Genomic DNA, 23,614 nt, shown 5'->3' on the forward strand with positions numbered 1-23,614 from the left:
CTGGGTTCCACCGTCTCCTGGAACTGCACCTCTCAGAGCCTCCAGCCCGCCTGCCTCCCTTCGTGAGCCCCCTTGGGGGGTCCCCTTGCTCTGGCTACCTGGGGCCACCCCCACCAGATGGAGTGATGCCCCCCGATCTCCAGTCTGCAGGGACTCTCAGCCAGCTTAAAACAGGAGGGTTTATTGTATGGCCGAACCCAGCCTAGGCAGTACTCAGGGGCCTCGGGCCTGGCCAGTCTCAGCACCTTCCAGCTGGTCTGTCCCAGTCCAGGTGTGTCTGTCCCAGTCCAGGTGCAGCCAGACCCCTCTTTGTCCCCAGTCCAGAAGCAACTTCCTTCCAGCTGATCCCCCTATATCACCTTCCCCACAGCCCCTCCTCCGCCCTGCGTCTTCCTTCCGCACAAACAGATCACTGGGGCCCTCTCTCTTCCGTCCTTTGTCCTCGCACTGGCCAGAACTGCTCGGCTCCCAGCACAGGCTGGGCCTCTGGGTCACCAGTTGCTGAGATCTATCATGTCCAGGCCGTTGTCTGGGGTCCAGGCTGCTAGGTGAGATCACACCTGGCCCTCTGCCCCGGCAAACCCTCACTCCCACCACCTCGTGACACACACGGCAGCGCACAGGGGAAACTGAGGCACGCACAGTACTCATGCACAACACGAAGAAAATCCCCCGCTTCATCACAAGGCGTCAACCCACTTTTCCTTAGCTGCACTTCCACACCCCATGATTATTGGTCTGCCCCGTTTTTCATAGGTTATTTGTAGTTCCTTTTCGTCTCACGTGTAGCTACGCATGGCAGGTACCTGCGGTCAGGACAGACATTTAAAGATGTTACAATCAGGCGGCAGTTGGTTTTGGACAATATCGTGTGTCTATTGCAATCCATTTTCCCATAACCTCACCTGTTGGCACAGCTGTAACCTTTGGTCTTAGCGGTTATTGCTAGGTCACGCAATCATCTTAAGCCTCTGGCCTAGTCTGGCGAAGCTAAAATCGTACAGGTCTCAGCCTGTAGGCCTTGCTATTAACCGTGCTTTACTAATACCTAATACACACTCCTCACGCCTACTTATCTATCCTATACTGCGCTAATCCTACAACTCCAGTCTAAGGAGCATCCATTGATTGTATAGGAAATAACAAATCCATTGGCCGTACCATCACATAATACACTGAGAAACGGAGGATATGAAGGCTCCACACATAATCGGGGTGTAGTGAGCAGAGCGGCCTCCCTCTGGACTTGAGAGCAAGGGACCACTATGTTTCCCCTGGTAGGAGGAGCCAAATGTGCCCCGCCCCCTTCCCGGAAGTACCGGGGCGGGGCAGGAAGTATAAAGGGAGGGCCCTGCAAGGGAAGGAGGCAGATGTCTCCAGCCTGCTGCTGAATGCAGAGCTGACTCTGTGCTGTGCCCTTCCCCCGGGGGAAATGAACCCTGGAGATGTGGTGCCAGGATTGTCGTCTGCAGTGTACCCCACGGAGACAAAGGACCCCTGGACTGCGGAACCCGCCCCCCTCCCCAGGCTGTGGTAGGAAGTAGCCCAAGGACACCAGACTTTTGCCCGGTTTTGTTGCCGGAGTACAGACTGGTGTGTTTGGGTAGGATCCCCACTGACCCAGTTGTGGCACTTCATATTCTTTAGTGAGATATGCTTTTGATATGAATATGGCATTACTAATTTGTATTTTATGCAAGATGGGTCATGTAAGATATCATTGGAAAGATTATGATTTACTGAACGTGATTATCCTGTTTGTATGCATGGATCATTTCTGTATCAGTCAATATTCCTAACTTTAATGTACCAATTACAAAAATGTTTGCACCTGAGGAATGCCCACACACAAAATGCCATGAGTCTGACTGGTTGGCCAATGATCCGTTAGGGGGAACAATAGGATTCTGAAGATGCTAATTTCCCACCTTCCTCAGATATTTCCTGGGATGCTGCAAACAACCTTTGACTTATGGCGGCTTTGACACGGCAGGGTCATGTGATAATATCACCTGGTACTGGACTCCATCTTGAACTGATAGTAGTTTTCCACTTGTAGGAGGTGGGGATCAAACTGATTCCCCCCTTATGTAAATCCTATTTAAGGCTGGGGAGTGAGATAATCAAGGTTGGTTCTTCACTGAATCCCTGCCCAAGCTGACTGCTGAAAACACCTAAAACTGATCTGGGGAAGAAAGGACTGAACCCAGGCTAGAAGGTGTCTGGCCTGTGAAAGGAATACCTGGAGCTTCAAGTTGCAAGCAAGAGGAATTTGTCTTCAAGAAACTCTGCAACCTGCTGAAAACAATATTTAGGGTGAGAAATTACTGCTTGTAGCCAGTTTCTATTGTGTATTAAACTATAGTTTGCATGTTTGTTTTATTTGCTCAGTAATCTGCCTTTGATCTATTTGCTATCCCTTAAAATCTATCCTTTGTAGTTAATAAACTTGTTTTGTTGTCTCAAAACCCAGTTTGTGGAAGTCATTACTGGGGGGTGGGGGGACAACGCTGTGCATATCTTCCTCCACATTGAGGGAGGAGGCAAATTTCAATTAGCTTATGCAGTACAGTTCTCTGTGCAGTGCAAGACAATACAGTTTTGGGTTTGCACCCTGAGAGGGTGTGCACCTGAGTGCAGGTCAATTCCTCAGCTGAAAGCTTTCCCATGCAGGGCTGGTTTCAGTGTCTGTGTCTTTCTGCAGCTGGGTGAGTCCCTACCTGTGTTTGTATGTGCTGGAGAAGACTTGAGGGCCTGGCTCTGCAGGACAGGGTGAGGGATCCCAGGCTGGTGTAACGGGTGAGCTCTGTGGTACCCCAATACATCAGGTGGCATCCCCAGAGTGGGGGACAACCTATCACACCAATGTTGGAACCATTCACCGTTATTTACTCCTCGGGGAATTCTGTGCATCTGCGAATGCGCAGAATTCATCTGTCCCGCATAATCTTTATTTTTCCAGCAAAAAATATATTCTGGCCGAGAAGTGCTGCAGTTCTGCCTTTTGCCCCCCGCAGAGGCTGCTGTGGGGCCAGAGCAGCCGGCTGCGGCCGGGCGCTGCCAGCCCCTGGGGGAGTGGCTCTCGCTGGGCAGAGAAGGGGAGTCTGCCTGAGGCCGCTGGTACGGAAGGAGACTTTGAATGGGGGAACATGCGGCCCGTGACCTGGCCGCAGGGCCGAGTAACGAAGAGGCAGCAGAAGCTGCTGGAGCAAGAGAGCGAGAGAGGTGGAGGGACGGCAGGCAGCCGCGGGAAGGGGCGTCGAGCCGTTCCCCAGAACGACCAGCAGGAGGCGCCAGCTGCGTGGCGCGTGGAGCACCCCGTCACCGAACTGTTCCAAAGCCGACAGAGGTGCTGCACGTAGGGAAGAAAAACCAAGCGCAGCAGGGCAGGGTGGGGGCGAACGGGCCTGGCAGCAGCACGGCGGAGACGGATCAGGGAGTTGGGGTGGATCACGCCCTCAGCATGAGGCAGCCATGCGATGCCGTTGCAAAACCAAAAGCAAATGCAGCCTAAAGCTGCCTTTGCAAGAGAGGGGCAGAGTGCGAGTCCCGGGCGGTGAGAGTCCCGCTCTGCTCGGCGCTGGGCAGGCCGGGAGTGCTGCATCCAGCTCCGGTCACCGCTGTGCAGAAAGGATGTGGAGAAACTGGAAAAAGGATCCAGAGGTGAGCGACAACGATGATCAAAGGGCGGGAATGCAGCCACGTGAGCAAAGGCTGGAAGAACCGGGCATGTTTAGTTTGGAAAAGAGGAGATTAAGTGGGGTTATGATCGTGGTCTTCAAATACTTGAAAGGCTGCCATAAAAAAAGATTGAGAAAAGTTGTTCCCTTGTGGGGGGGCTGTGCCTGCGGGCGAGAGCTGCGTGGAGCCGCTTGTTTGCCTCCGCATAGGAGCCGGACCTGCAGCTGGCCGCTTCCGGGGGGGCTGCATGGTCTGCGGTGCCAGGAGAGGTAGGAAGCCTGCCTCAGCGCCCCTGCTGCACCGCTGACCGGGAGCCACACGAGGTAAGCCAGACCTGCTTCCTGCACCCTAAACCCCTCATCCCCAGCCCCACCCCAAAGCCTGCACTCCCAGCCCAGAGCCCTGACCCCCTCCCGCACACGAACCCCTTGCTGCTGCCCAGAGCCCCCTCCCACACCCTGGACCCCTCATTCCCCGCTCACCCCACAGCCCTTGTCCGCGGGGAAGGGACCCCTTTGTAGCAGAAGCTTCGCCCAAGCATTGCAGCTGCTGCTTCTGGACCCAGGCTCCCTGCTCAAGTACGGCCTGGTCTAACCGCTCGGCCCGGGGCTGGGGGGATTTCCAGCCCTGCCCACCAGGTCAGACGCCATTACCCACGCTCAGGGGGCATGGGGAACACAGGGGGCTCAGCACCCACTGGACCCCATTCTCCTTCCAGGGCCAAGGATAGAACCCAGGAGTCCTGACTTCCACCCCTCCCCGCTCTAACCAGTAGACCCCACTCCCCTCCCAGAGCCAGGGATAGACCCCATGAGACTTGACTCCCAGCCCCCCTGTTCTGCCCCCTGGACTCCAAGAAAACTCAGCCCTAGAGAGGAGAGGCCCCCTGCCCCATTTCCCGCCCCCCTGAGCCAGCCAGGCCCTGCCCCGGGGCTGGATGGGAGCCTGCGCCCCCTAGAGGGGAAAGGGTTCGTGCCCCATTCCCACCCCCCTGAGCCAGTCAGTCCCTGCTCTGGGGCCAGCAGACCCCCCCCATATCACCTTCCCCTACAGCCCCTCCTCCGCCCTTTGTCTTCTGAGCCAGCTAAACAGGCCACCTGGGCCTCCTCTCTTCTGTCCTTTGTTCCTCACTGGCTGGAACCGGCTGGTCAGGCCCCCGGGGTCCTCCTTCCTTGGCCCTTTGTCCTCCCACTGGCCAGAACTGGCTACTCCCGGTCACTAGTCACTGGGGTTCCCCATCTCCAGGCCGTTGTCCGGGGTCCAGGCTGCTAGGCGACGTCACACCTGGTCCTCTCTCCAGTCCCGAGCCCCCCTGCTTCCCAGCTGGGCATCTGATATCACCGGCCCCAAGCCCCCGATCTGTCCATTGTCTTCTCTCCAGGGGAACAGGGTCTCCTGGGCCCCCTCTCCCCTCTTCTGTCCTCTGGTCCCTCTGGCTGGAACCGGCTGGTCCGGTCACCAGGGTCCTCTCTTCACAGCCCATTATCCTCCCACTGGCTGGACCGGCTGTGACTCCTGAGCTGGGCCTCCCGGTCACCAGTCGCTGGGGTCTCCGATCTCCAGGCCATTGGCCGGGGTCCCAAGTTCCCTCGCGGGTCCCCTGTACCAACCAACTCCCTCTCCCATCACCTCGTGAAACCAATAACACCCTGGGAAATTGAGTCCCACCCCCTCTGCATGCAGCCATTGAAAAAACCAAGAAAACCCCCCACTTTGTCAGATCTCTTCCCCCTTCAAGTCTGAACTGAGCGGGGTCACTTAGCCAGTCACCTGGGGAAGTTCAGGGCCCCCGCCCCGTGATAAAGCATTGGCTTAGATGTGCTGTGCGGAGGGATGCCAGGCCTGAGGCCTGGAGAGTTTCCTGTGCTGGGTTCAGATGCTCAATAAACCCTCCTGTTTTACGCTGGCTGAGAGTCGCTCCAGGCTAGAGAACAGGGGTGCACTATTCCCTCTGGGCGTGGGGGCCCCGGGGGTCAGAGCGAGGGGACTCCCTGCGGGGACCCACAGCAGAGACAGGCGTGCTAAGGCTCAGAGAGGTGCAGTTCCAGGAGGTGGAGGGGCCTAACCCCCGAGAGAGAGTAGACCCCTGAGAAGGCACTGAAGGGGGTTCCCCCCAGGGAATGTATGGGGCCAAGAGTGGGCACGTCCTGTGAGTCCGTGACACACCCCAATTTTCGTCACAGATTTCTGCTCCCCAGTTTCTCCCGTGTCCCAGGCGGGCCCCAGCCCGGCCCGTGGGTTCTGTCTGGCGGCCGCTCGGGTTGGACTAATCCCGTCTTTGTGTCTTGCCAACTTTCCCCCCAACGTTCATTCGTCCAGGTTCTCATGAAGCTGCTTGAACTTCTCACTCACCTTCGTCAGTTGAACCCACCACGAGGGGACATTGGGAGGCTCTGATATCACAGCCTCCCCTGAGGTGGGGAGATTTGGGGGGCAGGAGAGAGGGAAGCTCTGGGGGTTTGTACAATAGAAATACAGGGCCAGGGAGGTCTAGGGAGAAAGAGGGAGAGAAAAGGGGCTCCGCTACAGAGAGAGGAGGGGGACAGAGACCTGGGGGGCAGGAAGTGCCGTTATTCCATCACAGGACCAGATGCAGCATCCCCACACAGAGGGGGCTAGGGGCTCTGTCTTAGGACGCCGGGTGGCCCGGCTCAGGGCTGAGCGATGAGCCCTGATAGGTACTACTGGGGGGATTTAGGGCCAAACGCACCCTGCCCAGTGCGGCCCTGGATGGGCGGGGAACGACCTAGATCCCCGAGGGGGAAGCTGTAACCGAGGGGTGGCTGGTTTAGAGTTGATGGGGACCCCCTGGCAGGAGCTGGCTGCGAAGGGGCAGGTGGCAGATGGGTGAGGTGACCGTGGCTGTGAAATGCTGGGTACTGGCCCTAAGGAAAGGGAGCAGGCAGAGTGGGAAATCCAGCCGGGAAAGGGTTAGTTATCGAGTGGTTGGCCCCACAGTGCCCCGGGCTCCCCACAGACACAGGCGGTGCTCTCCTTGTGATGCTGTATGGAGTTTGGGGGACGTGTGAGGATATTATGAATACCAATATTGTAAAATTGCAATGAGTTATGATATGCCTTGTAAGGTATCTGCAAAAATGTTATAATTTGCCAGGTATGATAATCTCGTTTGTGTTTGTAGCACCTTTGTATTGTAAGCTATATTATAGTATGTCTGTAGTTCCAAACTTGTGTTGTGTATCTGGATGACACCCCCAGATAGCCTGGCATCAGCACTGCCTAGCCTGCTTGACGGCCCATCAAGTGCCATCAGCTATACAACTGACCCACTGAGAAAGAAGGCAAAGGATACAACTTATGACTCAGCAAGGCATGCAGCAGGGATTTCCCTACACCCCCTGTGAATTTCCCCAACACCTCCCCAGTTGTGAACTAGTTATGTGCAGTGTTGCCAATTTAATCACTGGTTGGAAATTTGAATTGAAATTGAAACATTAATACACACTTTGAAAGCCTATCCAGTATATGATAGAATCATAGAATATCAGGGTTGGAAGGGACCTCAGGAGGTCATCTAGTCCAACCCCCTGCTGAAAGCAGGACCGATCCCCCACTAAATCTTCCCAGCCAGGGCTTTGTCAAGCCTGACCTTAAAAACTTCTAGGGAAGGAGATTCCACCACCTCCCTAGGTAACGCATTCCAGTGTTTCACCACCCTCCTCGTGAAAAAGTTTTTCTTAATATCCAACCTACATCTCCCCCACTGCAACTTGAGACCATTACTCCTTGTTGTGTCATCTGCTTCCACTGAGAACAGTCTACAGCCATCCTCTTTGGAACCCCCTTTCAGGTAGTTGAAAGCAGCTATCAAATCCCCTCTCATTCTTCTCTTCCGCAGACTAAACAATCCCAGTTCCCTCAGCTTCTCCTCATAAGTCATGTGTTCCAGTCCCCTAATCATTTTTGTTGCCCTCCGCTGGACTCTTTCCAATTTTGCCACATCCTTCTTGTAGTGTGGGGCCCAAAACTGGACACAGTACTCCAGATGAGGCCTCACCAATGTCCAATAGAGGGGAATGATCACGTCCCTCGATCTGCTGGCAATGCCCCTACATATACATCCCAAAATGCCATTGGCCTTCTTGGCAACAAGGGCACACTGGTGACCCATATCCAACTTCTCATCCACTGTCACCCCTAGGTCCTTTTCTGCAGAACTGCTGCCGAGCCATTCGGTCCCTAGTCTGTAGCGGTGCATGGGATTCTTCCTTGCTAAGTGCAGGACTCTGCCCTTGTCCTTGTTGAACCTCATCAGATTTCTTTTGTCCCAATCCTCTAATTTGTCTAGGTCCCTCTGTATCCTATCCCTACCCTCCAGCGTATCTACCTCTCCTCCCAGATTAGTGTCATCTGCAAACTTGCTGAGGGTACAATCCACACCATCCTCCAGATCATTAATGAATATATTGAACAAAACCGGCCCCAGGACCGACCCTTGGGGCACTCCACTTGATACCGGCTGCCAACTAGACATGGATCACTACCCGTTGAGTCCGACAATCTAGCCAACTTTCTATCCATCTTATAGTCCATTCATCCAGCTCATACTTCTTTAACTTGCTGGCAAGAATAGCAAAGCTTTTGACATGGTCTCCCACAATAAAGTCAAGTAACAACACGTACACCGCTTTCCCCTCATCCATAGAGCCAGTTATCTTGTCATAGAAGGCAATTAGATGAGTCAGGCATGACTTGCCCTTGGTGAATCCATGCTGACTGTTCCTGATCACTTTCCTCTCCTCTAAGTGCTTCAGAATTGATTCCTTGAGGACCTGCTCCATGAGACAGAGTGTCGGCCATTTATTTACACTGGCCCTTTGCTCTGCAATAATTACACCCCCTCCCGCCACCTGGAGACTTGAGAAATGCATAGGGGAAACTGAGGCACCCCTACAGTATTCAGAGGAAACATTAAGAAGAGTACCATTTCATCACAGGGACACAGGGCAGGGGGCAGAAAGAGGGGGACAGGGACATGAGGGGACATGGGATGGTGGGACATGTATGGGGGAGGGGAAATAGTCCAGGGGGCTGAGGATCCCAATGCGTGAATGTTGGGGGTGGGGGGTGAAGGCTAAACAAGCTGGGGAGCCAGAGCTTGGGCATCTGCCGCGGGTGTGGGGGAGGGGAGTTTCTCTTGAGCTCTGTCCCCGTGATCTTGCCCTCTCCGCTTTCTGGGGGCTGGTTGGTTTCCCCCACCCCCCATGGCCCTGAGCTGCCGAGTGACTCTCCCCTTCCCCCCGCAGTGCCTCTGCCCCGGCCTGTCTGCTGTGCAGTGAGCCCATCCCCGGGATACTGAGTCTGCCCTGGCCTGTCTGCTGTGCAGTGAGCCCATCCCCCCGGACAGTGCCTCTGACCCGGCGCTGTCCAGGGGCTGCTCCACTGGGAGTCCAATGAGCCCAGCACAGGGGCAGTTCCAAAGAGGATGGCTCTAGACTGTTCTCAATGGTAGCAGATGACAGAACGAGGAGTAATGGCCTCAAGTTGCAGTGGGGGAGGTTTAGGTTGGATATTAGGAAAAACTTTTTCACTAAGAGGGTGGTGAAACACTGGAATGCGTTGCCTAGGGGCGTGGTGGAATCTCCTTCCTTGGAAGTTTTTAAGGTCAGGCTTGACAAAGCCCTGGCTGGGATGATTTAACTGGGAATTGGTCCTGCTTCGAGCAGGGGGTTGGACTAGATGACCTTCAGGGGTCCCTTCCAACCCTGATATTCTATGATTCTCTAACTGGTGCTGCAGGGGCTGGTGATCGCAGGGTTCGGGGTTCAATCCTGGGGTGTTGCTGTCAGGTCGGGAGCTGTTGTGGTGGGGGATTCACTGAGGCAGGGGTGTTTGGGAGCAGGAGGTTTTGTGCCGGCGTTTCAGCCCCCCAAGGGGGATCAGCTCGTCCCCCGGGGAGATTTTCTTCTCTGCACGGCTGGATCCAGGCTCCTGGGGGTGCAGAGAGATGGCAGGTTAGAGGGGCCCGTGTCACACTAGGCCCAGCCCCTGGGGGCAGCAAGAGGCACGAAAGTGGGGGTCATCTCACCTAGGACACCACCCTCGGGCGGCTGTAGTGGGCCTCAGCCAGGATCAGCCCCACGATGAGCAGGACCATGGCGCTCAGCGCCAGGCGGGCAATGTCGGCGTGGGTGAAATCTGGGCATCCCAGGGGGGCTGCTGCTGGGGGAAGGGGAGAGTCACTCGGCGGCTCAGACGGGGAGATCAGCAGCTGGGGGCCAAAGAGAGTGGGTGAACTGTCCTTCTGAGCCACCCGGCATCCCAGGGCCTGGCCAGGGGACTGTGACAGTCAGAGATGCAGGGTCCCAGGCCCTCCAGGACAGGGAACCACCCCAGCTCCCTGTCCCCGTAGGACCCCTCAGTCCACCCCCACAGGTGCCTCTGCCCCGGCCTGTCTGCTGCGCAGTGAGCCCATCCCCGGGGTATCTCGGCTGCTGCCAAACACAGCCAGGCAGTGCGCACAGGGGGAGGCTGGGACGTAACCCGCTGCTCCCCCGACCCCGTGGTGCCCAGGGAGCAGCCAGAGGCAGCAAAACATCTGTGGGGGATGGGTCGGGGTCCCCTGGGAATCCCGTGGGGGGAGGGCAAGCAAGAGCAGAGGGAATTCTGGATAATGATCACCCCTATTGCCAGGGGGAGATCCTGGGGCCCAGGGAGGGGGCTCATTGCCCCAGCCCCTGTGCACCCAGCAGGGCCCAGCCCCCACAGCCCCGTCCCTCCCCTGGGATCCCCCCACAGCTCCCAGGCAGTGACCTGCAGGGTAGCAGGCGTCCAGGGAGCTGAGGGCCTGGCAGTGGGCGAGGGGCAGTGGGTCTGTTTCTCCTTCCCCCTATGTCAATGAGCCCCTCCCTGTGGAGTCTGGGCCTCACCCACCCAGCTTCACTCCCCCGTCATTCCCTGCAACCAGCCCCAGCCCCTGGGTACCACAAGGCTGTTTCCAGGGCTGGCTGGATGGTGATTCCCGTCCCGGCCCTGGTACCTGGCCCTGCTCTGCTCGGGCGGGTGGGAGCCGGCGCCGCTCCAGGCTGGATCAGGGCGGTTCCCTCTGTGGGAATAGAACCAGCGTACACCAGGGCCTGGGGAGGGGAAGAAACAGCGACGCAGCGATCTGCCCCCAGCTGCTGACTCAGCATCGATCTTCACTGTCAGTCCCAGGGAGAGGAGGGATGGATTTTAGTTGGTGGAGAATGGGGACCCCCCCCCCGCCCTGTTCCCTCCCTGGTGGGGACGCTCACTTCCTCCTGTTTGCCTGTAGCAGAGGCATGCCAGGAGGTGCCATTCACACCTGGAGTCACTGCGGAGCCGGTCTCCATGCGGCTGTTCCTATTTGGGGGAGGAACATCCTTGTGTCTAGAGAGCTAAAGGGGAGCTCGTCTGCCAAATGGGGCTGTATCAAACCGTGGGGAGGCGGGGGGGCGGCTAATCTGACAGCCCAGACTTGCTCTGAGATCACCGTTGGGAGGCGGTTGGGAACCACATGGGATTCGTCATTTCAGGTCCAGTTTTCATGTAGACAAGGCTTTAGTCCATCTTTCTATCCCTCACCAAACACGATCCCATCTCTCCACCTCCCTAGTTTCCATGGACCCATATTCCCACCGACCCGTGGCCGTCCGTCCCCATGGATCTGTCCATCACCCTCTATATAGAAGAAATGAACCCATCAGCTCAGTCTGCAGGGACCATCCCCCTTCAAACAGCCTGACTGGCCCCGTGGGCGTCAGAGCGGGGAGCCCTGTTCCCTGGGGGATGAATTGTTCCATTTCTCCGGCTCACCTTCTCCCTCCGGCTCTGTTGGTGGGGGATCCGGCTGCTGGGGCCCAGCTGGGTCGGTTCCCTCTGTGGGATGAAATCGAGCGTGGGCTGGGGCTGGGGAGGAACAGAACCAGCACCCAGGCCAAGGTGAGAAGAGGCTGAAATGGTGACTCAGCGACTGGGCCCCTCACCCCATGACCAGGCGTTTGTTATGGGTTTAAATATCCAGGTTGGTGGGGAGTGAATTCAGCACTGGGGCAGGAGCCAGCTGGGCATCCTCTGGGCCCTGACTCCTCTGTGTGTCCCCAGAGCGGGGTCAGCTGGGGGAACATCCCGCTGGGAAAGTCCCTCTGTTCTGCAGCCTCTCTGGGGGCAGGGATCCCCCCTCCCTCAGCCCTGTCCAGTGGCTGCTTCTCCCCCTGGCTGGGGAACCCCCCAGTGACTCTGTCCCCTCTGCTGGGCTCAGGGCAGAGCCTGGCTCTGAGCATCCCATCAGTGCAGAGACCCACCTTTCCCCAGGCCTTGGGATCGCGGGGTGAGCGGCTGTGAGTGCAGGGGAGGGAGGTGTTGGGGCGGGGGCTGATCTGGGGGGGTTCTCCCCCACGGCTTCACTGACCGTGAACGTTTCGGTTACCCCGAGGGGATCTAGAGCCCACGGATGGGCCCTGTTAGCGTTTGTATGAGCTGAAATAAATCCACATTCCCCCCTCCCTCCCCGCAATCTTCCCAGTCTGCGGGGGCAGGACACTGAACCAGTGGATGGTTCCCATCTGCTTTGTCAGACCCCGGGAGCCAAGGTCGGCTCCTGGTTACTCCCTGGTGGGGCAGGGCAGAGAAGAACTGGGATGGGTCTGAGCGCCCAGGGGGAGTTTGTGTTGAGTTTTGGGTAACGTTCAGGACTCAGTTCCCCTCCCCCATCCTTGATGTTACTGTTCTCCCCCCAGACTGATACTCACCTCCCCATAGCCCGCTGTGCCCAGCTAGACAGCAGCCTGGAGAGGAGATGGCTCCTTAGTGACCAGATCCCAGAGCAACTGGATCCCGCACCCTGGTCTCATTTCCACCCCACCCCACCCTGCCATGGGCACACACCCTGGTCTCAGATCCACCCCTCCTTGGGCACATGCCCTGGTCTCAGGTCCCCCCTCCATGGGCACATGCCCTGGTCTCAGATCCACCCCCCACATGGACTTACGCCCTGGCTGTCTCCGATACTTACCGAGGAAGAGGACGGTGAGAGCAGACGCCATGATGGGGCAGTGGGGGGCCCCTCAGTGCTGCCACCAACACCCTAGTGCTGAGCTCCACTGAGCTGAGGCCCGAGTGCGAGCGGAATGAGGAACTGCGCCAGGGGCTGCAGCCCCAGGAAGCCCGTGATGCGCTCGGCCCCTTTCTTCCCCATCAGCTGGTTTCTCTACAATCTCCAGCACAAATCTACCACGGTCAGAGCAAAGTCAGCTCCCTGCAATGCCCAGCAAACCACATCCCCTCCTGCAGCTGCCTGGTCCCACACCACCCCCCATAACCCCGAGCACCACATGGGAGCTGCCCAGTCCAGGGACCAGCTGGGAACAGGGAATCTCAGGAGGTGTCAAGAGGTGTCCAGGTTGCCCTGAGCTTTTCCAACAGGCCCGTCTAGCCTCCCTGGAGCAGCAGCTCAGAGCAGAGGAGGGCTTCTACCCCACACACACACAGTGCCCCCCACAAAGAAACCCTCTCCCAAGGAGCGGGACAGAGATTCCTTCCTGACCCACCTGGGCCCAGCCCCAGCCCTGGAGCATGAGGGTGGAGGGACCTGGCCAACCTCCTTCTCAGGTACCATCGCTGCACACGCCGTTCTTAGCTGAGTGATGTGGCACAGAGACGGGGGGTTTGAGGGGGGTGGGGGTTGTGGTTTCTGGTCCCCGTGAGCAGGGGAGGGAGGGGTAAATGTAGATCCTGAGTTGTTAAAGGAGCCGTGAATAAATCCGGGAAAGGGGAAGTCTGCCCAGAGCCGGTGCTCGCTTCCTGTTTCATCTACTGCCAGTGAAATTCTATGTAAACCTGATGCCTGGCACCTAGCCTGTTCTATACCCCGTCTCTGGGAGGGGAATGGGGTCTAGTGATTGGGGGGTGGGGGTGGCTTGCAGCCAGGACTCCTGGGTTCTCTCCTGGCTCTGGCTGTGGGGGTGGGGTCTAGTGCTAAGAGAAAAGGATGCAGATTCGAGCCAGCCCCCTGGAGGTGAAAGGCCCCGAGTCCCTTTCCGATTCCATACCCGGGGCAGTGGGTCTGCGCAGCTCAGGGCCCAGGGCAAAGCTCACCTCATGGTGACAGCGCTGGGTCCCACTCACCGGCGCTGCCGGGCCTGTCTCTGCCCAGGGCTGTCAGTGGACAGCGGGGAGCCTGCGTCTTGCGTGGCACTGGAATAATGGCACTTATTGCCCCCCACCGGTGTCCATCCCCCTCCCCTCTCTTCAGCGGGGTCCCCCAGCCCCTTTTCTCTCCCCCCTTTCTCCCTAGACCTCCCCTGCCCTGTATTTCTCTTGTACAAACCCTCAGAGTTTCCTTCTCCCCTGCCCCCCAAATCTCCCCACCCCAGAGGGGGATGCGGTACCGGAGCCTCCCAATGTCCCCTCGTGGTGGGTTCAGCCGACGAAGGCGAGTGAGAAGTTCCGGCAGCCTCACGAGAACCTGGACGAATGAACGCTGGGGGGAAAGTCGGCGAGACAGAAAGACGGGATTTGTCCAACCCAAGCGGCCACCAGAAAGACCCCACGGGCCGGGCGGGGGCCTGCCTGGGACACGGGAGAAGTTGGGGAGCAGAAATCTGTGACCCAAAATTGGGGTGTCGGAAACCAGGCCTCATTACCAGATAAAATATCGTGGGGATGGGCTGTTCCATCCACCTCCCTTTGGGGCCTTAAAGAGAGAGACTCGCTTCACCCTCGTGGCTGCCACCCCCCGTCTCCTGGGTCCCCCGGGCCGTCCCGACCCTGCTCCGCAGAGATGTCCTGAGCAGAGCGGCTGGAGAGAGGGACCCCGACGCCATCGCCCCTCCCCCGGCTGAAACCCCCAACCCAGGAGGAAATGGGGTTGGACTTTTCACAGCTCCACCAGCTCCTCTGCCCCCCAGGACAGTCGCTAGCATCTCCGTGGCCAGCGGGGAGAGGCCCAAACCCGGGGGATTTTCCAGCTAGAGACTGGCTCCAGCGAATGGGGCCGGAGCTGGAACAAACCCCTCGTTTCACATGGCGCCTGCCACGGCTCCCTGGTTCCTGCTCTGCTGGATCTGTCACAGCTGGTCCCAGGGGTCAATGGGGGGTTTGCTGTGGGGCTGAGCAGGCTGCGGGTTCTGGACCCTGCCCCGGCCCGTGATTAACCCTGTTCAATGTGGGGCAGGAGCTGGGGCGTGTTCGCACTTCCAGCCCTTTATTGCGTCTCCATGTACACAACAGGGCCCAGAGTGATTTAGCTGCCAGGCCTTCTGGGCCCCCCCATGGCGGGCATTTGGGGGGAGCCAGCTGGGGGCCCGGGAGTTTGAGGGAAGTAGGTTGGGGATGTCGGGAGGGGGATTGAGGGGAGAGGGGTCGGGATGGGTGCAGGAGTTTGGGGGCAGACAGGCTCCCCGCAAAGGTAAGAGCTGGGGGCCAGGATTGTTTGGGGGTGTAAGGGGGGAGGGGGCAGACAGTGCCCCCCAGGAGGGAGCTGCCATTTCTACCCCTCGGCAGCTTCCCCTCTCACTACCCCCCTCCTACTCCTGTCCTCTCAGTCCTGGGTCCCTCACTTTCTTTCCCCTCAGTCTCCTGCCCCCACAACACCCTACACCCCCTCTGCCCCAGGGAGGGAGGTCGGGGTGTGTGAGGGTATAGGGGATGGGGATAGGGCAGAACGGGGGAGGGGACAGGGCCATGAGAGGACACAAGGGTGGTGAAGGGACATGGGACAGAATTGGGGGGATGGGGACCTAATGGGGGGGACAGGGGATGGGACTGTCACGGAGTCCCCGGGCGATGCTCTGGAACTGCTCCCCATGAAGCCAGGCAGGACTCTGGGGAAGTCTCCTCTCTGTGAGCAGCCTGTCTCCAGGGCAAGAAGCTCACACGGCTTCCACCTTCCTGGGCCTGACCTCAGAGCATTCAGCATCCTCTGCCCCTCCGTCCGCTTCCCACAACGGGTCTGCCCAGGCGGGGATCTGCCCCCCAACTTTGCAGTCAGACGTGACTCTCAGCCCTGGTCTACACTAGGAGCTGAGGTTGAATTTAGCAACATTAAATCGATTTAACCCTGCACCTGTCCACACAACGAAGCCCTTTTTTTCGACTTAAAGGATTCTTAAAACTGATTTCTTTACTCCACCCCTGACAAGGGGATTAGTGCTGAAATCAGCCTTGCTGGGTCGATATTGGGGTAGTGTGGATGCAATTCGACAGTATTGGCCTCCAGGAGGTATCCCAGAGTGCTCCATTGTGACCGCTCTGGACAGCACTCTCAACTCAGATGCACTGGCCAGGTAGACAGGAAAAGACCCGCAAACTTTTGAGTCTCATTTCCTGTTTGGCCAGGATGGCAAGCTGCAGGTGAGTGCAGAGCTCATCAGCAGAGGTGACCGTGATGGAGTCCCAGAATTGCAAAAGAGCTCCAGCATGGACCGAACGGGAGGTACGAGATCTGATGGCTGTGTGGGGAGAGGAATCCGTGCTATCAGAACTCTGTTCCAGTTTTTGAAATGCCAAAACATTTGTCAAAATCTCCCAGGGCATGAAGGACAGAGGCCATAACAGGGACCTGAAGCAGTGCCGCGTGAAACTTAAGGAGCTGAGGCAAGCCTACCAGAAAACCAGAAAGGCAAATGGCCGCTCCGGGTCAGAGCCCGAAACCTGCCGTTTTTATGATGAGCTTCATGCCATTTTAGGGGGTTCAGCCACCACTACCCCAACTGTGTGCTTTGACTCCCTCAATGGAGAGAGAGACAACACGGAAGCAGGTTTTGGGGACGAGGCAGATGATGATTATGAGGTTGTAGAGAGCTCACAGCAAGAAAGCAGAGAAACCAGTTTTCCCGACAGCCAGGAACTGTTTCTCACCTTGGACCTGGAGCCAGTACCCCCCGAACCCACTCAAGGCTGCCTCCCAGACCCGCCAGGCGGAGAAGGGACCTCTGGTGAGTGTACCTTTTTAAATAGTGTACATGGTTTAAAAGCAAGTGCGTTTAATGATTAATTTGCCCTGGCATTCGCTGCCAGTACAGCTACTGGAAAAGTCTATTAACATGTCTGAGGATGGAGCGGAAATCCTCCAGGGACATCTCCATAAAGTGCTCCTGGATGTACTCCCAAAGCCTTTGCAAAAGGTTTCTGGGGAGGGCAGCCTTATTTCCTCCACCATGGTAGGACACTTTACCATGGCAGACCAGTAGCAAGTAGTCGGGAATCATTGTAGAACAAAGCATTGCAGTGTATGTTTGCTGGCGTTCAAACAACATCCTTTCTTTATCTCTCTGTGTTATCCTGAGGAGAGTGATATCATTCATGGTCACCTGGTTGAAATAAGAAAAGGAGTACTTGTGGCACCTTAGAGACTAACCAATTTATTTGAGCATGAGCTTTCGTGAGCTACAGCTCACTTCATCAGATGCATACCGTTTCCACGGTATGCATCTGATGAAGTGAGCTGTAGCTCACGAAAGCTCATGCTCAAATAAATTGGTTAGTCTCTAAGGTGCCACAAGTACTCCTTTTCTTTTTGCGAATACGGACTAACACGGCTGTTACTCTGAAACCTGGTTGAAATAGGGTGCTTTTCTTCAGGGGACATTCAGAGGTGGCCGTTCCTGCTGGGCTGTTTGCCTGTGCCTGAACAGAAATGTTCCCCGCTGTTAGCCATGCGGTGCGGAGAGGGGTTAGCCACACGGTGGGGGGAGGCAAAATGCGACTTAGTAACGAAAGCACATGTTCTATGTATATAATGTTAACAGCAACCATGAAAGAGTGTACCCATTGTTCTATAAAATGTGTCTTTTTAAATACCACTCTCCCTTTTTTTTCTCCACCAGCTGCATGTGTTTCAAAGATCACAGGATCTTCTCCTTCCCAGAGGCTAGTGAAGATTAGAAGGCGAAAAAAACGCACTCGTGATGAAATGTTCTCTGACCTCATGCTGTCCTCCCACACTGACAGAGCACAGACAAATGCATGGAGGCAGACAATGTCATAGTGTAGGAAAGCACAAAATGATGGGGAGAAGAGGTGGCGGGCTGAAGAGAGGGCTGAAAGGTGGCAGCAGCGTGATGAGAGGAGGCAGGATTCAATGCTGAAGCTGCTTGAAGATCAAACTAATACGGAGCACAGACTGCTGCGACAGCCCCTGTGTAACCAACCGCCCTCCTCCCCAAGTTCTATAGCCTCCTCACCCAGACGCCCAAGAATGTGGTGGGGGGGCCTCTGGCCACGCAGCCACTCCACCCCAGAGGATTGCCCAAGCAGCAGAAGGCTGGCATTAAAAAAGTTTTAAAGTGCTGTGTGGCCTTGTCCTTCCCTCCTCCACCACCCGTCCCGAGTTATCTTGGCAGTTATCCCCCTATTTTTCTTATGAATTAATAAAGAATGCATGAATGTGAAGCAACAATGACTTTATTGCCTCTGCAAGCGGCGATCGAAGGGAAAGGGGAGGGTGGTTAGCTTACAGGGAAGTAGAGTGAACCAAAAGGGTGGGGGGGGCGGGTTTCATCAAGGAGAAACAAACAGAACTTTCACACCGTAGCCTGGCCAGTCATGAAACTGGTTTTCAAACTTCTCTGATGTGCACGGCACCCTCCTGTGCTCTTCTAACAGCCCTGGTGTCTGGCTGTGCGTAAGCAGCGGCCAGGCAATTTGCCTCAACCTCCCACCCCACCATAAACTTCTCCCCCTTACTCTCAGAGATATTGTGGAGCATACAGCAAGCAGTAATAACAGTGGGAATATTGGTTTCACTGAGGTCTAACTGAGTCAGTAAACTGCACCAGCATGCTTTTAAACGTCCAAATGCACATTCTACCACCATTTTGCACTTGCTCAGCCTGTAGCTGAACAGCTCCTGACTGCTGTCCAGGCTGCCTGTGTATGGCTTCATGAGTCATGGCATTAAGGGGTAGGCTGGGTCCCCAAGGATAACTATAGGCATTTCAACATCCCCAAGGGTTATTTTCTGGTCTGGGAAGAAAGTCCCTTCCTGCAGCTTTTGAAACAGACCAGAGTTCCTGAAGATGCGAGAGTCATGTACCTTTCCTGGCCATCCCACGTTGATCTTGGTGAAACATCCCTTGTGATCCACCAGTGCTTGCAGCACTATTGAAAAGTACCCCTTGCAGTTTATGTACTTGCTACCAAGATAGGGATATGGGTTCTGTCTATGGCCCCACCACAGATAGGGAATCCCATTGCAGCAAAGCCATCCACTATGACCTGCACATTTCCCAGGGTCACTACCCTTGATATCAGCAGATCTTTGATTGCGTTGCCTACTTGCATCATAGCAGCCCCGAAGTAGATTTGCCTACTCCAAATTGATTCCCGACTGACGAGTAGCTGTCTGCGGTTGCAAGCTTCCACAGGGCTATTGCCACTCGCTTCTCAGCTGTGAGGGCTGCTCTCATCTTGGTATTCTTGCGCTTCAGGGCAGAGGAAAGCAAGTCACAAAGTTCCATGAAAGTGCCCTTACGCATGTGAAAGTTTCACAGCCACCGGGAATCGTCCCAGACCTGCAACACTATGCGATCCCACCAGTCTGTGCTTGTTTTCCGGGCCCAGAATCGGCGTTCCACGGCATGAACCTGACCCATTAGCACCATGATGCCCACATTGCCAGGGCCCGTGCTTTGAGAGAAGTCTGTGTCCATGTCCTCATCACTCTCGTCACCGCGCTGACGTCGCCTACTCGCCCGGTTTTGCTTTGGCAGGTTCTGGTGCTGCATATACTGCTGGATAATGTGTGTGGTGTTTAATGTGCTCTTAATTGCCAAAGTGATCTGAGCGGGCTCCATGCTTGCCGTGGTGTGGCATCTGCACGGAAAAAAGACGTTGTTGCCGGCACCCAGTGCTGAGAGGCAAAACAACAGCTGGGGTTCGTTACCCGGTGTGCGTCACCCAATAATCACAACGGGGTGGAGAAGCAGAAAAATTTATTTGCAGCTGCAAACAAGGTACAGGGAGAATAGAATCTCAAATCCTGCACACAGAGCAGGAAGTTACACAGGCTTTTATACATCCTTTCTTCAGCATACTTATCCAATAGTAAGCTGCCCTAAGTATCCATATAGCCAGCCAATCCAGTTACCAGCTAGTTCCCTTGTTCTCTGTACCATCTGTTAAAGCACACATAAAGCTGCTTTATTCAGCATTTTTCTTCCATATCTGCCCTGTTTGGCCTTGTTTAGTTTCAGGCAGTCTGACTCTGCAACATATTGTTGAAGATCCTCAGCATAACTGCTGCGAGTGCCTCCAGGCGGGGGGGCCAAGGACACTTGGGCCTAGTACGCAGAGCTGCTGCGAGTGCCTCCAGGAGGGACGGGGGGCGGCCAAGGACACTTGGGCCTAGTGCGAGGGGGCTTCATCGACACTCGTGGTCTTCCATCCCCTCGAGTTACCTAGTGGCCATGCCCCAGTGTCCCCAACAACTCCCTCCTTTGAGAACACTCAACAGCCTTGGCTCTGAGTTTTCTCACTTGGGCTACTTAATTCTTTACAATAGGACTTTGCATAAGCACTTTGTGATAGCCCTGAAGAGAATGACTTATTAACTTCTGCAAAAGGGCCCTGAAACATGAGACTGCACAGCATAATACCATTCATACAAGCAATACAGGAAAGAGAAGTTTCAATAACAGGCTAAATAAACCACCAAGCCAAGACGACAAACCCCAGCCTGAAAACAAGGTTTGCAACCAATCGCTCTCGGGGGCAGTATAGGCAACCTGTGCTCCGGCTCGGGCAAGGGCCTCAGCCTGTACGACCCTTTCATAGATCTCATAACTGCTATCATTTACATATACACACCATCGGGGCGACGAGGGCACAAACCCCTCCTTGGGGTGCCAAGAGATAGTCCAAAGCCAGCCTGTTTTGGAGGGAAAATGTCCTGAGCTGCTGTACCTCTTTATTTAATGTTTTTACTGCTGACCCTAAATCACTAACCGAGTCCTCTAACTCTAAGGCCACTTTCTCAAGTACCATTTGCAGCCTTATAGTATAGCGGCCTATGTGTGCCGTGGCTGGCCCGGTAAACAGTATTCCCAGTACAGAGCACCCTACAAGCTTCTCTGTTGTGAGGGAATTCTTCATATTGCCCTCCAATGCCGTAGTCAGTTGCCGCAGGGTCTTTTCTCGTGACTCAACACAGGTGTCTCGGGCATTTCTAATCCTTCCTTTGGGCAGTGTGGCAGTTATGGAAAGATGAGGAACTCCATAAGCTATATAACAGCTACCGGTCCAGTTGGCTGGCAGCATCTTGTAAGCCTTTCGGCCACATACAAAATAGTGACCCTGTAGGGCCCAGTAAGGACTGTTTCTTAAGGGGATTCCTGGGATCTTTAAGGCTGCTTTGGCTGCTTTTCCAAACAGTTCATATGCCTTAGAGGGGCATCCCATCCTCCTGATTGGGTGCAAGTGAGGGCGTTTCTAATTGTGCTGTTCAAATTACACTCGCCATAGGGACCACTACAAACCCACCATTGGCTTGCTACATTGGAGGTATTAACTGGACAACAAGTTATATTTCCAAACCTTTCTTTTGTGGTAGGGGCATAGCGAGCAGATCGAGGGACGTGATCGTTCCCCTCTATTCGACATTGGTGAGGCCTCATCTGGAGTACTGTGTCCAGTTTTGGGCCCCACACTACAAGAAGGATGTGGATAAATTGGAGAGAGTCCAGCGAAGGGCAACAAAAATGATTAGGGGTCTAGAACACATGACTTATGAGGAGAGGCTGAGGGAGCTGGGATTGTTTAGCCTGCAGAAGAGAAGAATGAGGGGGGATTTGATAGCTGCTTTCAACTACCTGAAAGGGGGATCCAAAGAGGATGGCTCTAGACTGTTCTCAATGGTAGCAGATGACAGAACGAGGAGTAATGGTCTCAAGTTGCAGTGGGGGAGGTTTAGATTGGATATTAGGAAAAACTTTTTCACTAAGAGGGTGGTGAAACACTGGAATGCATTACCTAGGGAGGTGGTAGAATCTCCTTCCTTAGAGGTTTTTAAGGTCAGGCTTGACAAAGCCCTGGCTGGGATGATTTAACTGGGAATTGGTCCTGCTTCGAGCAGGGGGTTGGACTAGATGACCTTCAGGGGTCCCTTCCAACCCTGATATTCTATGATTCTATGATTCTATGATTATTTGTAAGAGTTTCCCTAAAAGGGGAGGAACCATTACACCCACACTGCTGGCCTCCCCTTTTGGTCTTTATCCAACACCCATCAGCCCACTGTGTAATAACACAGGAGCTGTTTCCCACAGGACGCCCATAGTGATCAGATTGGCTTCGGGTAAAACAAAACACTCCCTCAGTGAGTACTGCAACCGAATACTCCTGGTTCTGATAGGGGGCTTGCTGTAAAGAGGTTTTATTCCAGAACGGCGAGTCCGTTCTTTTTTGCTCTTTGGTGGCGGCCAATTCTGCTAGGGTCAGGGGCAGCGTGTCAAGGGACATTCCCGTTTTGGGGGACAGTGGAGTCGGAGCACATACCCAGCAATCAGTCTGGTTTGTTAAATTAGCAACATGGTGCGCAAGCGAAACAAAGGAGTTATGCTCCCGATACGCACGGTTTGGAAATACCAATACAGAGAATAACAATGTTACCCAATTAATTATTACCAGAGTCTTCCCAACCCAGGGTCTCCAGTACCTGGGTGGCCCATTTTAGCGTTAAAGTGCCCGCTATTTGTGTTTTTTAAACAGTAGCTTTAGCCCGAGATCGTCACTAGATCAGTAGTCAGCAGGTTGGACGGTCCACTGTTCTGCTGACGAGGGGGCGGGTACTGCCTTCAGACGAGAGGGATGGATCCAGTTCTTGTGTCCCTCGATCTTTGCCGCTGTATGGGAGATCAGCAGGACGGTATAGGGTCCTTTCCACTTTTCCTGGAGAGGCTCGTCTTTCCAGGTACGAACAAACACAGAGTCACAGGGCTGTAAGGAGTGGATGGGAGTGTCCAAGGGGAGAGGCTGGGAATACCTGTGAAGAGACAAGAGAACAGCAGACAGGGAACACATATACTGTGACAACAAACCATTACTCAGCTCCCATTCCCCTGACAGAACCGGGGTGCCATTCATAGGCCATGCCCTTCCAAACATAATTTCAAAGGGACAAAGCCCTAATCTACCCTTAGGGAGAACGCAGATACGGAGTAGGACGAGGGGCAAAGCATCAGGCCATCGCAGTGAGGCTTCTTGGCACACTTTTGAGAGATGCCGTTTAAGGGTCTGATTGGTATGCTCCACTACACCACTGGCTTGCGGTCTCCAGGGCGTATGGAGTTTCCAGGGGATCTGTGAGGCATGTGAGACGCTTTGAATGATTTGTGACGTGAAGTGTGTCCCGTTGTCAGATTCCATCCACAGGGGGAGTCCAAAGCGAGGAACGATCTCCTTAACAGACTTGAGGGCCACTGTTCTGGCAGTGCAGTTACGGCATGGGAAGGCTTCTGGCCATCCGCTGAACCGATCCACTATGACAAGGAGATATTTGAACCCTTGGGTCCGGGGAAACTCAGTAAAGTCTATTTGCCACACTTGTCCAGAGCCCAGAGTGGGTTCTAGGGCAGCTGGTGGCACAGGATGTCCCGGTCGGGGGTTATTCTTTTGGCAGACTAAGCAGTCCGCTTGTACCTGGGCAGTCAGGGGTCGGAGTCCGGAGGTGATAAAGTATTTTCCCATTAGCTGGATAAGTGCTTCCCTGCCAGCATGAGTGGTTTGATGTAGTTTCTGCACTACTGGCCAGATTAGGCCCTTTGGTAAGAGGGGGAGGAATAGCTCAGTGGTTTGAGCATTGGCCTGCTAAACCCAGGGTTGTGAGTTCAATCCTTGAGGGGGCCATTTAGGGATCTGGGGCAAAAATTGGGGATTGGTCCTGCTTTGAGCAGGGGGTTGGACTAGATGACCTCCTGAGATCCCTTCTAACCCTGATATTCTATGACTCTATGAC

General features: G+C 55.2%; 2 protein-coding genes across 3 annotated transcripts in view; one reads left to right on the forward strand and one right to left on the reverse strand.

Annotated features, from left to right (window-relative positions):
* The window catches only part of LOC144279334 (alpha-1B-glycoprotein-like), a 937,253-nt gene that overhangs the window by 12,519 nt on the left and 901,120 nt on the right, over positions 1-23,614 (forward strand). The window lies entirely within an intron of this gene.
* On the reverse strand, positions 9,421-12,754 carry LOC144279066 (uncharacterized). 2 transcript variants are annotated; one of them, XM_077840506.1, is made up of 5 exons: positions 12,677-12,754; positions 11,479-11,571; positions 10,682-10,747; positions 9,731-9,861; positions 9,421-9,633 (listed from the first exon to the last, which is right to left on the reverse strand). In XM_077840506.1, exons 1-4 carry the CDS (start codon positions 12,705-12,707, stop codon positions 9,731-9,733), a joined length of 321 nt encoding a protein of 106 aa, XP_077696632.1. In that variant the 5' UTR covers positions 12,708-12,754; the 3' UTR covers positions 9,421-9,633. The 2 variants fall into 2 exon arrangements, with proteins under 2 accessions (XP_077696632.1, XP_077696633.1); XM_077840507.1 differs by having other exon boundaries at positions 11,479-11,541; positions 12,677-12,752.

The sequence above is a fragment of the Eretmochelys imbricata genome, chromosome 23 (assembly GCF_965152235.1).
Source record: "Eretmochelys imbricata isolate rEreImb1 chromosome 23, rEreImb1.hap1, whole genome shotgun sequence".
Lineage (NCBI taxonomy): Eukaryota > Metazoa > Chordata > Testudines > Cheloniidae > Eretmochelys > Eretmochelys imbricata.

Bases quoted from the DNA above. Each gene is read 5' to 3' on its own strand.
- LOC144279066 (XM_077840506.1), bottom strand. From the start codon at position 12,707: ATGGCGTCTGCTCTCACCGTCCTCTTCCTCG. The intron at 11,572-12,676 runs GTAAGTATCGGA...GTTCCTCCCCAG, and splicing joins TCTCACCGTCCTCTTCCTCG to CCCCAGCCCACGCTCGATTT. The intron at 9,862-10,681 runs GTACCAGGGCCG...TTCCCCCAGCAG, and splicing joins CCCGAGCAGAGCAGGGCCAG to CAGCCCCCCTGGGATGCCCA.